This window comes from Panthera onca, chromosome B2 (genome assembly GCF_046562875.1).
Source record: "Panthera onca isolate mPanOnc1 chromosome B2, mPanOnc1 haplotype 2, whole genome shotgun sequence".
Classification (NCBI taxonomy): Eukaryota; Metazoa; Chordata; class Mammalia; order Carnivora; family Felidae; genus Panthera; species Panthera onca.
Genome location: NC_138343.1, coordinates 37,886,428 through 37,899,906, shown reverse-complemented (window position 1 = coordinate 37,899,906; position 13,479 = coordinate 37,886,428). Strand labels below are relative to the sequence as shown.

Sequence of the window (13,479 nt, the reverse complement as noted above, 5' to 3'; positions counted from 1 at the left end):
GCTAAATAACATGAACAAACTTATTGTTATTTGATAACCACGAGAATACGCTTGATCCCATACAGAGATTTGCTAATCTTACAGCAGATGCACATGTATTCTCTCACTTAGTTTTTACAGCCCTCTGGGTGGACAGATCTGGTTATTCCCCTTTTAGATGAGAAAACTGGGGCTCAGAGCATTTAATTGACTTCTTCAGGGTCATCCAGTAGTAAGGTTGTGGAGCTGACACCAGAGTATGTCTTTCTTTCATAGTCTTTTGAGCCTCAGATTGCTGTATCTCAGAGCAATGGGTTTGTGTATTTCATTGCATTTCACTGAGATTACCCTTGCTAAATTCACCAGTGATGTTCGTGTCACTGAGTCAGTGGGCAGCTTTCAGTCCTATTTGACTTTCATGAACATTGAACAGTGTTGACTCTTTCCTCCTGGTTGTTATAAACAGGCAGAACTGAGATGTCAATTCTGTCTCAGCCTCTCTTAGGGTTGGAGGTAGGCAGGTGTGGGAAGTGAACTGTGCCTTCCCTTTTACTTCCCACCTCCTGGATTTTTTCTTACTGTACTCCAGAATCCATGATCTTTGTGTGGCCCTTTAACCACCACTGTGCCTTTTTCCTGTGCATTGTCAAATATTCACGTCCTCCAGATGACGTTTCTTTCTTTTGTCCATAAAATGTCTTCGCTTAATGTAGCTATTCTCCGAGGAAAACAATTAGGTTAAATTAACCATTATTCATCACTCATTCAGCTAACATTTATTGAGTGCTAGCTATATATCAGGCACTACAAGTAAATCTTAACTGTCTTGGAGGAATTTTTGTTATACAAAAAGATCCTTGTTTACCAAAATCAGGCCAAGACTGATAGCATTTCAGGCATGGTGATATACTGAAATGAAAGATGTTAAGCTGTGTGTCAGAAGACATTTTCAGCAAGCGTTCAGTCATGTCGTTTCCAAGCCTGTCATCCCCACAGATGCTGATCAGGGAAGACTATCCTACCCATAGTTTCTTAATGGTTGTGACATTGTTCCTGGCAGCTGTGGCCGATGGGGTCAGAAGAAGGAATCTGAGTCAAGGGCCACGATGCAAGGCTTCCCATGGCTTAGCAGGTGGATCTAGGCTAAAAGTGTTACCCAAATAGAAATGGACTGGGGCTGTTTGAGTACCACTCTTGGCAGAATAAACTGGGCAAATATGGACAAAGCAGACTGCTGGAGCAGGAGCAGAAGCTGGAAGACTGAGGTAGAGAATGAGAGTCTGAAGGGGTCACTGTCGACCACACGTTGGTGACAGCTGTGGGTCATCATAGCCTCTGCCAATTTGTAACTGACACATAAGGAGAAGGTCCCAAGTGGTCTAGAGGCCTGGTGGAAATCCCTGCTTCTTTATGTTTTCATTCTCTCATAGTTACCCTGCTTCCCTTAGTTTTTGTTGATTGTGGCCAAATGTATCTAATTAAATCAAGGTCACATTTTATGAATAGACTTGATCTACTTTGTTTAGACCTAATGTTGGCCTGAATAAAAGATTTAGAAATTAGTTTTTCTTCTAGTTTCATTGAGATGTGACTGACAAAATAAAAACTATGTATATTTAGATTGTACAAGATAGTGTTTTTTAAAAAATTACTTTTTGATGATACTGAATGTCAAAAGCAACATGATGGTTGTGTAAGTCACGTTTAATGCTTGAATCTGAGGAGTCGGAGTCCAGTTCTCTAGTGTGAAGTGCAAACTTATATTCTTCACTAGTAACTGCAAGGGAAATGTATCGTGTCATTTCTATGCTCAAAGCCCTTCAATGGCTCCCTCTTTCATTCGGAGAAAAAGCCCAACTCTTTATGACGGCCTAGAACCAGCTCTGGCTGGCTTCATGGACCTTGGCTTTGCAGTCAGTATGTCCTACGCTGAGAAGGGCCCCATGCTGGGTTTAACCCCCCACTGTTGCCATCTTGAAGTTCCTAATAATTTTATCTTTGAACCAACATTTTGTAAGTGATGTCCAGTGGGAAAAGGAACACATACCTGAAGAGAGGAGGCCCCTGGAGCAGCATGATGTGCACGTGCTTGTGGTCCAGGTGACAGTTGGTATGCACATGGACTTGGGCGTAGCACGCAGCACCCACCCAGTAGCATTTGGCCAGCTGCACACCTGAGAGCAGTCCAGGGTGCTACAGGACCCCGAGGGGGTGGTCACGCTGGGATACGGACCTAGATGGCGGGAGTGACCACCGTAACATCAGCAGAACGGCATCATAGCAGAACAGCGGGGTCTTCCCAGGGGCTTCTCCGGGAGGCTGGCTGTCCTGTGTGTCCCCAGAGCTGGCCCTGGCGGCGTCTGATATTTAACGCTCCGGCCTGAGCACCAGAACAGGAACTGCTGGCACTCAGCGTGCAAACTATATCAGTAAGCTATTACAAAATAAAAGTGGACATAAAGCATATCACAGAGTTGGTAGAATTCTTCAAATAGGTTAGAATTTTCAGCTTTGAAAATGCTGCAAGTAAAGCACATGTCCACAGCCTTAGAAACAAATTAAATTTAAGATCTATTCAACAGAAAAGGACGCTATTTGGTTATGAAGCTTCAGATGAATGAATTAATGAGGGAGATAGTTTTAAAATTAAATTCTTCCTTGTAATCAGAGATACAGAGATAAAACATATAAATAGGTGTTTGGGAGTATGCACAAATTATGAAGCTACTTTTAGTTTCTTGTTCTTACCTTCACTAGTTACAGGAGATGTCAGCAAATATTAAAATGCATTGGGTAGGGGCACCTGGGCGGCTCAGTTGGTTGAGCGTCCAACTTAGCTCAGGTCATGATCTCGCTGTCCGTGAGTTCGAGCCCCATGTCGTGCTCTGTGCTGACAGCTCAGAGCCTGGAGCCTGCTTCAGATAGATTCTGTGTCTCACTCTCTCTCTGTTCCTCCCCCACTCAGGCTCTGTCTCTCAAAAATGAATAGACGTTAAAAAATAAAAATACAAAAAATAAATGCATTGAGTATATTTGCATTTAAAATTACATTCAAACTTACATGAGACTGATTTGTATGAAGAGGTCAGTCTTTTTAGAGACATATTTGTGAGATTTGTCAGCTTAGATGTACTAAAATTTGTATTTTGAAATAATTTATAAGAAATTTATTTCAATGTTTTCATAGTCTGTAAAATACTCATAATAGCTCCAGTAACAGTTGTATCAGCAGAAAGATCTTTCTCAAAAGTAAAAATCATCAAAAATTATTTGTATATTATACCTCCATGACTTACTTATTTTATAACTGGAAATTATTTTGACCGCCTCTGCCCACCATGGTGACGATAGTTAATGGTACTGTATTGTATATTTAAAGGTTGCTAAGAGAATAGATGCAAAAAGTCCTCATCGCAAGAAAAATAACTTTCAGAAAGAAAAACTATGATTTTGCATTTGCTAATAGCTTTCAGTTATATCAATTGAAAATGAAGTTGCTACAAATCAAAACCACACTGAGATACCACCTCATGCCGGTCAGAGTGGCTAAAATGAACAAATCAGGAGACTATAGATGCTGGAGAGGATGTGGAGAAACAGGAACTCTCTTGCACTGTTGGTGGGAATGCAAACTGGTGCAGCCACTCTGGAAAACGGTATGGAGGTTCCTCAAAAAATTAAAAATAGATCTACCCTATGACCCAGCAATAGCACTACTAGGAATTTACCCAAGGGATACAGGAGTGCTGATGCATAAGGGCACTTATACCCCAATGTTTACAGCAGCACTTTCAACAATAGCCAAATTATGGAAAGAGCCTAAATGTCCATCAACTGCCGAATGGATAAAGAAGATGTGGTTTATATATACAATGGAATACTACTTGGCAATGATAAAGAACGAAATATGGCCTTTTGTAGCAATGTGGATAGAACTGAAGAGTGTTATGCTAAGTGAAATAAGTCAGGCAGAGAAAGACAGATACCATATGTTTTCACTCATATGTGGATCCTGAGAAACTTAACAGAAGACCAGGCGGGGAGGGGAAGGGGGTTAAAAAAAAAAGTTACAGAGAGGCAACGAGGCAAACCATAAGAGACTCTTAAATACTGAGAACAAATTGAGGGTTGGGGGGCGGTGGGGGAGAGGGGAAGGTGGGTGATGGGCATTGAGGAGGGCACCTGTTGGGATGAGCACTGGGTGTTGTATGGAAACCAACTTGACAATAAATTATATATAATAAAACATAAATAAATAAATAATCCTTAAAAAAAGAAAATGAAGTTGCTAAAGATATAAATTTTGATGACCTAATAAATGAATATGTAGTAAAAGCAAGCCAGGAAAATTATATGATCGATCAAGACATATTAATAAAGTATTATCATATAAATTATCTTATATAAACATTATATAGTAAAGTGTTATATGTATAAAATTATAATGCCAATTTATTATTTTTTTTCAAGTTGAAAGTTTATCATTACTCGTGTAATACCATTCTCCCTTGAATTATAAATAATCCCTCTAAGTACTAAAATATTTTTGAGGAAAAAAGCTTTATATTTTAATACCCCTGACAGCACTTTTTCTCCTTTTGAACAAAGGGGCTCTGCATTTTCATTGTGCACTAGGCCTCACAAAGAATGTAATCAGCTCTACCCAAAACAGTCTTCCAAGATTTGTTTCTCCCTTGTAAGCAAAGGGGCACTTACCTTAAAGCGTTTTTCTTTTTTTGTTATATTCTCCCCTTTGCTGTTTCAGGTTTTAACCCTCCAGAAATCTTCAGCCTCAGATAGGGCTTTTGCTTTGGCTGTTTTTTTCTGCCTGGAATGATCTTCTCCTACATACCCATGTTTAGTTCACGCTGTCACCTTTTTAAAGTTTTTGCTCAAATGTCACCTTCTTATTGAGGCACATGCTGATGATCCTGATTAAAACTGCATCCCGTCCCTCTCCCCAGCTGTCACTGACCCTCTTATCTTACTCTTTTTCCTTTTTTTTTTTCTATAGAACTTACCACCTTCTGACATATATAATTTTCCAGTGTATTATGTCTGTTGTACATTATCCATCTACATTCTATCTGCTAGAATGTCAGAATTAGAATGTAGAATTTCTGTTCTGTTGGTGACTCCCAAGCACTAGTAAGCTGTAGATACCCGGTGTTTGTGGAATGAGTGAAGTCTGAAATTGTTAGATAAATGTGCAGTCGCTCTGCAAGCCAAAATTATTCACATTACTGCAGTGCATTTTTCTTTGTTGTGCAATAGGCAAATTAGGTTCTTGATTCCTCAAATTGTTTACAGCGAATGCTTTTGTATTTCCAGCTATTTTAATTAATGAAAATCCCCATTATAGAATCATATACTCATGCATGCTAATTAAATCGTGTTGTTCATATAATTGTAGCCATAAAAGGCTTCCAGAACACTAAAAACTTTGTTATAAAAGCTTAAACAGTTGAAAATAAAGGAAAACCCCAGTGGCTGAATTCTTTATTTGCTTGTTAAGAATATTTATCTCCTGTGAGACCCTGTTAGGAGTGTCTGTATTTTCATTCTTAATTTAGGTGAGTAGGCAATTGTGTCAGGAATTACTCTTATTCAGAGATAAAATATTCTTCATAGCTCTGTAGAAATGCATTTACTAGCTTGTGCTCACTCTCAAGCACTAGGATCTTTGAAAACTAGTATTCCTTTTACTTCTGATTTAATTTCGGTTTATTGTGAGAACACTAAATTGTTTTCTCATTGAGACAAAGTCAGAGTTGTTATTAAACTAGGAAGTATCCTTTTTTTTTTTTTTTAATAGCAAACTTGTGCTGCATGCTACCTTAAAAAATGGAATTGCTCCTTTAATGGGAGAAATTGTTACTCAAAGTTGCTGTGCTATCAGTATGTTTCTGGTAGAGGGAGTATTTATATCAGGACAATAAAATTTGAATTTCCAAAGAAGCCACCAGAATAACGAAATGCTTAAATAGCACACTGAAACTAATTTCTCAATGTTGATATGACATAAAAACTTGATTACTTCTTTAAGTACAATTAGAAGGTTGAAAATCATGACAGTAATTTCATATCTGTATTAGATGAAGGCATGTCTCCAAAGATATCTCAGTTTCCATGTGATACTCATAATATTATATGAGTAATGTGAATTAAAATTTCATGAAACTAGAAAGATCCTAAGATAGATACTAGAAAGTTTTTTCTTAAGTTTATTTATTTATTTTGAGAGAGTGACAGAGCAAGAGAGCACACATGCAGGTGTGGGGGAGGGGCAGAGAGAGATGGAGAGACAGAATCCTAGCACAGAGCCTGATGTGGGGCTTGAACTTGCAAACCATGAGAGCGTGACCTGAGCCGAAACCAAGATTTGGATGTTTAACGACTGAGCCACCCAGGTGCCCCTAAAAAGTTGTTGATTCCCAATCTATTTTATCTTTAATATCATTGAACCATGGAAAAATGACCAGTCTACTGTTAGTCTCCAGAACTTTCTCAATGACAAGACATATAAACCTACCTCAAATCCTAGAAAAAGGAATTTACGGGCTTATGTTACTAGTCTCAGTTTCCTCCTTGTGGCTGGCAGCTCCAAATTAACAGGCCTGGAGAACCCCAACCCTCAAAATAGGACATTGATCTTTCCTACTAGCTTCAGTAGAATGATCATGTGAAGGTCTGGAGTTGCATGGCCAGTCCCAGACAAATCACTATCACTAGATGATGGGGGTACTCTTTTTTACCCAGATCTCCCCAACCTGATTGGTAGCTCTACCCATAGCACTTGGAGATGGGGAGAAGTTCTGCCAAAGGACATGATACTGGTGATCTGAGAATAAGGTAAGAAAACAAACTGGACAGATCAATCTCTGCCTTGAATAAACAGACAAAGTAAACAAAACCATAAAAAAACAAAGTAAAACAACAACAACAACAATGTGAAGATGGCTGTGAGACCTTTAAGGCTTGAGGACATTCAAGGGTAACTATAGAAAGTGAAGAACAAGAACGGGGCTTGTTTACATTTTGGCCCTGTCCTTCTATCTAACGATTAGTTCATCTGTCTAATAATGGATTTCTGGTATCTGTATGTTTGGGGTTGATTGTAGTTATACTAGATAAAAAAGAACTAACATGCAGTAGGTTTCTACTACGTGTTAGGCTGTAAACACTTTGTAATATTTTGCATATATATGCATGCATTCTAGTTGAATCATGAGGCATTGATACATCTGTGAGTAACAGAAAAACTTAATAGTGGTTTAAAGAGATGAGTGTTTATTATCTCACATAAAAGAAACCTGAATGTAGGCAGTCCAAGGCCGTCTTGGAAACTCCAGGACCACCGGAGACCCAGGCACCTTCTCTCTTGTCTTGCCATCCTTATTTTACACCACCCTGTGGCACAAGATGGCTGCTTGAGCTCCAGTGCAAAGATGTTCCTTGTAGACAGCAAGAAGGAGAGAGGAGAAGAGGGTTGTAGCTGTTCTTTTCTGAAGAGAATAATTGCCAGTCCCACACACCATTTCCACTCAGATCTCGAGCCTTAACTTAGTCACATGGCCACACCATGCGGGAAGTGAGGAGGGAAATGTCATTCTTGTAGTTGGCTATGTACCCAGCTAAAATCTGGGGTTTGCCTGCTAAGAAAGAAGGGGGGGGGAGTGACCACTAGGAGGCAACCAGGAGTCTCTGCCTCATACTTGATCTCCTAAGATGTATAGCAGACATTGGTTATGGAACCAGAAGACCACGTGATCCAACTTAGGAAGAGTCTTAATATTTCTGGATTTATGCTAGTTTGGTACCCTTAAGAGCTCCCTTCCTTCTCTTACATAAGGCCTCAGACATGCTATAAAGTGGCTCTTGGTAGATCTTCTCAGAGTCCTGTGTGTACTGACTTTCCAGGGGTCTGTGTGCATGTTGACTTGGGCAGTGTGGCTCTGCACTGATACCACGTGTGACCACTGTTCTCACAGATGCCATCTGTTACTTCTACCATTCTTCCCAAAATGAATTGGTGGGTGAGAGTTGATGGTAGCCCTCCTGATGCTGACAGGCTGTTTCATTTCTGTCCTAACTAGCTGGTGCATTGTTGTGTCTCTTTTAAAAGTGAGGCTTACATATATTAAGTACAGCACACTCTTTTCTTATGAAAAGAAATTGTTGAGTATAACTCTTCTGTTTCACCTCACATACTGAAAATCCTTTAAGGAACAGTAAGAACACAATAGGGTTGTATATTAAGTAGCCTCAAGTAAATTTATTAAAGTGTGGGTATGGTAAAAATATTTCCCCTTAGAGATTACTTGACAAAATAATGAACAGAGGTTCAGAAATATCTCAGTGATATAACCATCAGTCTTCTTTGTTAGACATATAAAACCACATAACATGTTTTATTTGAACCGTAAACATGTTCAAATGTGGTTAAAGCCTCACGGTGATGAGTTGTATATCATAATTTTATATTGCAAAAGTTGTGTGGCAATTTACCTGATGTTTTCAACCTCTCTGAGATTAGAAGGACAGACAAGAAAGCAAGTGTGAAACTTCCTCAATAAAATTCTTCTAGAGCATGATTCTGAGTGGCCTAGTCCAGTGACCTTACATTAAGCCAAAATGCCGCGTGTCTCCTTACGGCCATCATGTTATGAAAAGGATGGCAACGGCTACTTTGGGGAAATTAGGTGGTTTAAAAAAAAATCAAGCATAGAAAGTCTCATTTTCCTTAGTTTTAAGTTTGGGTTTCTCTTAACTAAATTTACCACACAGACCTTTGTCTCTAGTTCAGTCTGCCTCTCGCAGAAGCTTGTCTCCTAATTCACATCCAACTAGCATTGCTGGATTTAGCAAATGAAAATACAAGGTGCCCAGTTAAATTTGAATTTCAGATAAGTAACGAATAAAGTTTTCATATATGTCCCAAATGTGGCATGGGTCATACTTATACTAAAAAAATTATTTGTACTTATCTAAATTCAAATTTAATGGGGTGTCCTCTATTTTAACTGGAAATCCTACTTCCAGCCCTTATCGCTGTGATACTGTCTGTATATTTTCTTCCCTGAAGTTCACGTCTCCGTCTATGGATTAAACTATGCAGATGGCCTTCTGTCCCTGCGTCTTCTCCTGCTTATGGCCTTTTCCATCGGGATGGCCTTCTCTTCTCCCTTTGTTGGCTTATCACCTTAATGCAGTCATCCCCCACCTGCCCTTCCTCCTGATCTCTCTCCCAAATGGCATGGCATTGTTCATGCTTGACATCTTGAGGTCATCTCGAGCCACCTTTACCCTTGTCCTCCATATTCAGTCAGTCAGTCCTGTCCATTCTTCCTTCACAGTCCGTTTTTCCCTCCCTTCTTCCTGGCTTTCCCTGTGCCTCACTCACTCTCTCTTTCCGGTTGCCCTTGTCTGTCCACTCACCACGCTGGCTGCAGTTTAGGCCTGCCCGCCTGCTCCTCCAGCTGGCGTCCAGCCCTAACTCCTCCCTTCCCCTGGTCATTCTGCAGTTTGGGTTCACGGTCCAAACAATCAGAGCTGAAAACCTTCAGTGACTTGCTGTTGTCTACAGATTGAAGTTTAAGCCCCTTATTCGAGGCCTCCCATGTAAGACTTTCCAGAACTGCCTTCTGCCTATTTCCCTAGTCTTGGTTGTATCAGTACCTTATATCAGTGTTTACCACCTGTTTAGATTCACTTCTCTTTCACCATAATATAGCACTGAAACCCCCCTTAGAGATGCTTTTGTGTAATCATTTGGCATATAGATTAAAAGGAAGTATTATCTTAGTTTATATCAGTGTATTAGTAAATGTTACCTTATAAAGTACCTAATAAAAATTTAATAATATTCTAATTGTATAAATACAAAGATATGTTTTGACCTTTCCCCATTTGCTAAATGATGCATGCTGTCCTGTGGTTGGAATTAATTAGATAATAAAAATGTGATTTGTTAACATTTAAAATGGCACCTTATGTTTGGCTTTGTGACCAAAAGTATATGGAAATGTGTATTATTATTAAACTATGTGACAGCAGCATTTCATGACCTGATATTTAATTCTTACATTTTGCACTTAAAAATAAACTTTTTCATAATTTCAGTATTTTTATATCTTGTTTATAGTATATTTCTCAGTGATAAGAAAGTGTGTGTCAGGTTGCTATTTCTAAGCATTTCCTGCAGGGAATATATTTCAGAATTAGATAGTCTTTATTCATGATAAATAAAAAGCCCAATTATACAGTCGTTTGCTTTCTCATGACTCCATTTGTTCTGCTGGAGAAGCCCAAAGCTCTGGAGAATATATCTCAGACGTGGGTTTGGCTTGGTCATGAGATACTGTCGCAGCTTCCTGTGGGCGCAATCTGAGAAAGCCTACAACTAGTTCCTGTGATATTTCTTTTCTCATTCTGTTCTCCTGGGTCATAATAAGTTGAGTAAATAATGAGTTTCTGGTCTCTGGTCTATATCAAAATGAAAATAAGGTGATAGGAATCTTGAGCTGCAGTCTAGCTGGAATTAATCTTAGGATTGGTACTGATTGGTATGATATAATAAATTACAGTTAATGTGACTCGTAGAAGCAAAGAAGCCTCAAATCATCAGATAGTTTTAGTACGTAGGAGTGCTTGAGCTAGATTTCTTCTTTTCCTCTCCCAGATCTCCTGTCTTCCCTTTCTCACCTGGTCTCGCCCCATCGTGGGGCCTGTGTGGTGGGCTCATCAACCTGCTTCCTGCCCTCCAGCTTCTGTGTGGTGTCAGCCAATGGAAAGGCCCAGCAAGAGATCAGAGGGGAAGGGACAGAGAGGTCAGACATTCCCCCCAGTACTTTCCTCCCTGCAAGCTCACCTTGGGTTGGCTGTTTTCTTTAGACTGAAGAAGATCAATTACTTCTCAAGGCAGCCTACTCTCTGTAACTCTCTTTCCTTCTGGGTTGCAGAATCTTTCTTTTCCTTTGTACTTGAAAGCCCGGAGGTGATGTCAGATACTTGACTACAAGTCCCACGTTTCAGTAGCTCTTTCTTGTGCCCCACATCTCTTTAAACAGGCCCTCAGTGAATGGAGTGTACCATCTATCTCCTGTTGGGATCCTCACTTACATGGACTAATTATTTTAATCCCTTCATGTATACAATTAAGTAATCACAAATGGTATCCTTATTCTAGAGGAAGAGAAAGTGAAACACAGAAACACTCAGTGACCTGCAAAGATGGCTAATATGTGATAGAGCCAGGATTAAAGCTTGGCCCCAGACTATACGATCTTAACCACCACGCTATACCCACGTATGATAATATGAGCAATAGTGATTTCATCAGTTTTGGAAGTATTCATAATAACAAAATATATTAACATTAACTCATGTTGTTGACACATATAGATTGATCAAATTACTTACTGCCAGTGCTCTCTCCCCACCTGGAACTTTTATCTGACTACTTCAAAAGATAGTGATTTTTTTTTTTTTTTCTGTTACCCAGGAAAGATTGGAAGAATGATATCCTTTGATGTTAAGAAATAAGAAGTTCAAATTTTACTTATTATCCTCAGCCCTATTAGAAAAAAATTCTTTGCCCACAACTAAGTTGTCTCTTTAAAATAGAAACTCATCAAAGGCTCACATTTAGCTTCTTTTCTTCTTAAGAGCCTGACATTAGGAGTTAGTATTCATTTCTCACAGTGACCTAGTTTTTACATAATTTTGGTCCTGTCAGTTCGTTCCCAGAGCTGACATGGTCATCGTTTTATTGTCTGCTTTGTGCTGGGGATGTGTCTTCTTCTGCCCTGCCCCCTGCAGTCACCACCCATTATTCATTGTTCATTGTCCTCCAGCCTCTTCTGTGGTGTAACCTGTCACATTTTCCATCCTCTTGGCCTTGTGTTGTGGAGCTGCTATTGAGTGCAGCTGCAGTGTGTTGATTCTGGACTCTTAGGTACCCTCAGTTGCTACACTATGCTGCTTCTGGATTGACTTATTTGGCAGTTCACGTTTTTTCCAACACAGCAGCTTCCCAAAGTGTAGACTCATTTCTTCATGCTAAAATAGTGAGAATAAAGAAACAGCTCTCTTACAGTCTCTTTGGGATTCTTGGATCATTGAAACTTCACAGGACGATAGCCTGTAATTACGCTGGTCTCAGGTATATGCAAACTTGAAAAATGCATTTGGTTTTTAGGAGTCAAAGAAGAAAAACACACAATTTGTGATTCAGGTGCTCTTGTTAAAAATAGTGCTTTTGAATGAGTGGCTGTTTATAGTTCGGGTTTTGGGTGGTTATTCTGTAGTGAAGGTCCTGTTCTTGACAAATTTGCTTCCCAGTCATTTTTTCTAACGTGGGCGGTTGGGTCATGAGAGAAGGCCAGAGTTTCTTGGCAGTTTTCTCTTCTTGTTGCCTGGAACCCCATTATTACCGCGGGCTTCAACTGCCAAACTAGGGAATTTGATCAGAAATTCAAATCTGTGAGCACAAGCAATCATTTATATTCTCTCCAACTGCTTACCTTGGTGTTGTATCTATTCTGAAACAAATTGTGGCTTTAAGACTGTGAGAGAGAGCTGCTTATTGAAAAATTTCAGATTGGCCACGTGACTGACTGGTGTAGGTAGCATCTTTCTGGTCAAATGTTTTTGTGTGAAGAGGGTGTATCTTTTTCTTTTTTTAATTTTTAAAAATGTTTCATTTATTCTTGAGATTGAGAGACAGAGACAGAGCACGAGCAGGGGAGGGGCAGAGCGAGAGAGGGACACAGAATTGGAAGCAGGCTCTGAGCTGTCAGCGCAGAGCCCGATACGGGGCTTGAACTCAGAAGCCATGAGATCATGACCTGAGCCAAAGTCGGATGCTTTACCGACCAAGCCACCCAGGCACCCTGAAGAGGGTATATCTTCAGTGCATTTTCAAAGATTTGCTCAAATAGGGAAATTCTGGTTGCACCTACTTTTGGGGGCAAATTGCCAGGAAAAGATCAATGTGGTGGTATCTTTTCTTTAAAAAAATTACCATTTTACGTACGTTTGAGATCTAGACAGAGCTGTTAAGCTAAACATCTTACCAAATATGATTTACTCCATTGTCCTGGCAAAGGCTTAAGAAGAAAATGTCATGTTGAGCTAATTTGTTTATTTTCATTGAAGGGCTCTTTTGTCTGCCATCCAAATGAGGGGTATTTAAATTCAGTGATGTAAAAAAAAAAAAAAAAAAAAAAAAAAAAAAAGATAAAGAAAAGGGGCGCCTGGGTGGCGCAGTCGGTTGAGCGTCCGACTTCAGCCAGGTCACGATCTCGCGGTCCGTGAGTTCGAGCCCCGCGTCAGGCTCTGGGCTGATGGCTCGGAGCCTGGAGCCTGTTTCCGATTCTGTGTCTCCCTCTCTCTCTGCCCCTCCCCCATTCATGCTCTGTCTCTCTCTGTCCCAAAAATAAATAAAAAACGTTGAAAAAAATAAATAAATAAATAAATAAATAAATAAATTCAGTGATG

At 39.7% G+C, this 13,479-nt stretch overlaps 1 protein-coding gene across 5 annotated transcripts in view; it reads left to right on the top strand.

The window, feature by feature from the left end:
- Window positions 1-13,479, top strand: part of KIF6 (kinesin family member 6) — a 386,396-nt gene that overhangs the window by 23,021 nt on the left and 349,896 nt on the right. Inside the window, exon 1 of one of the 5 annotated variants that reach the window (XM_060615408.3) lies at window positions 6,744-6,831. The exons of the other annotated variants lie outside the window; for them this stretch is intronic. Coding sequence (XP_060471391.3) covers window positions 6,782-6,831 — 50 coding nt within the window. The 5' untranslated portion in view covers window positions 6,744-6,781. Of the gene's footprint in view, window positions 1-6,743; window positions 6,832-13,479 lie in introns of those variants that run through there. 5 annotated transcript variants of the gene reach the window in all.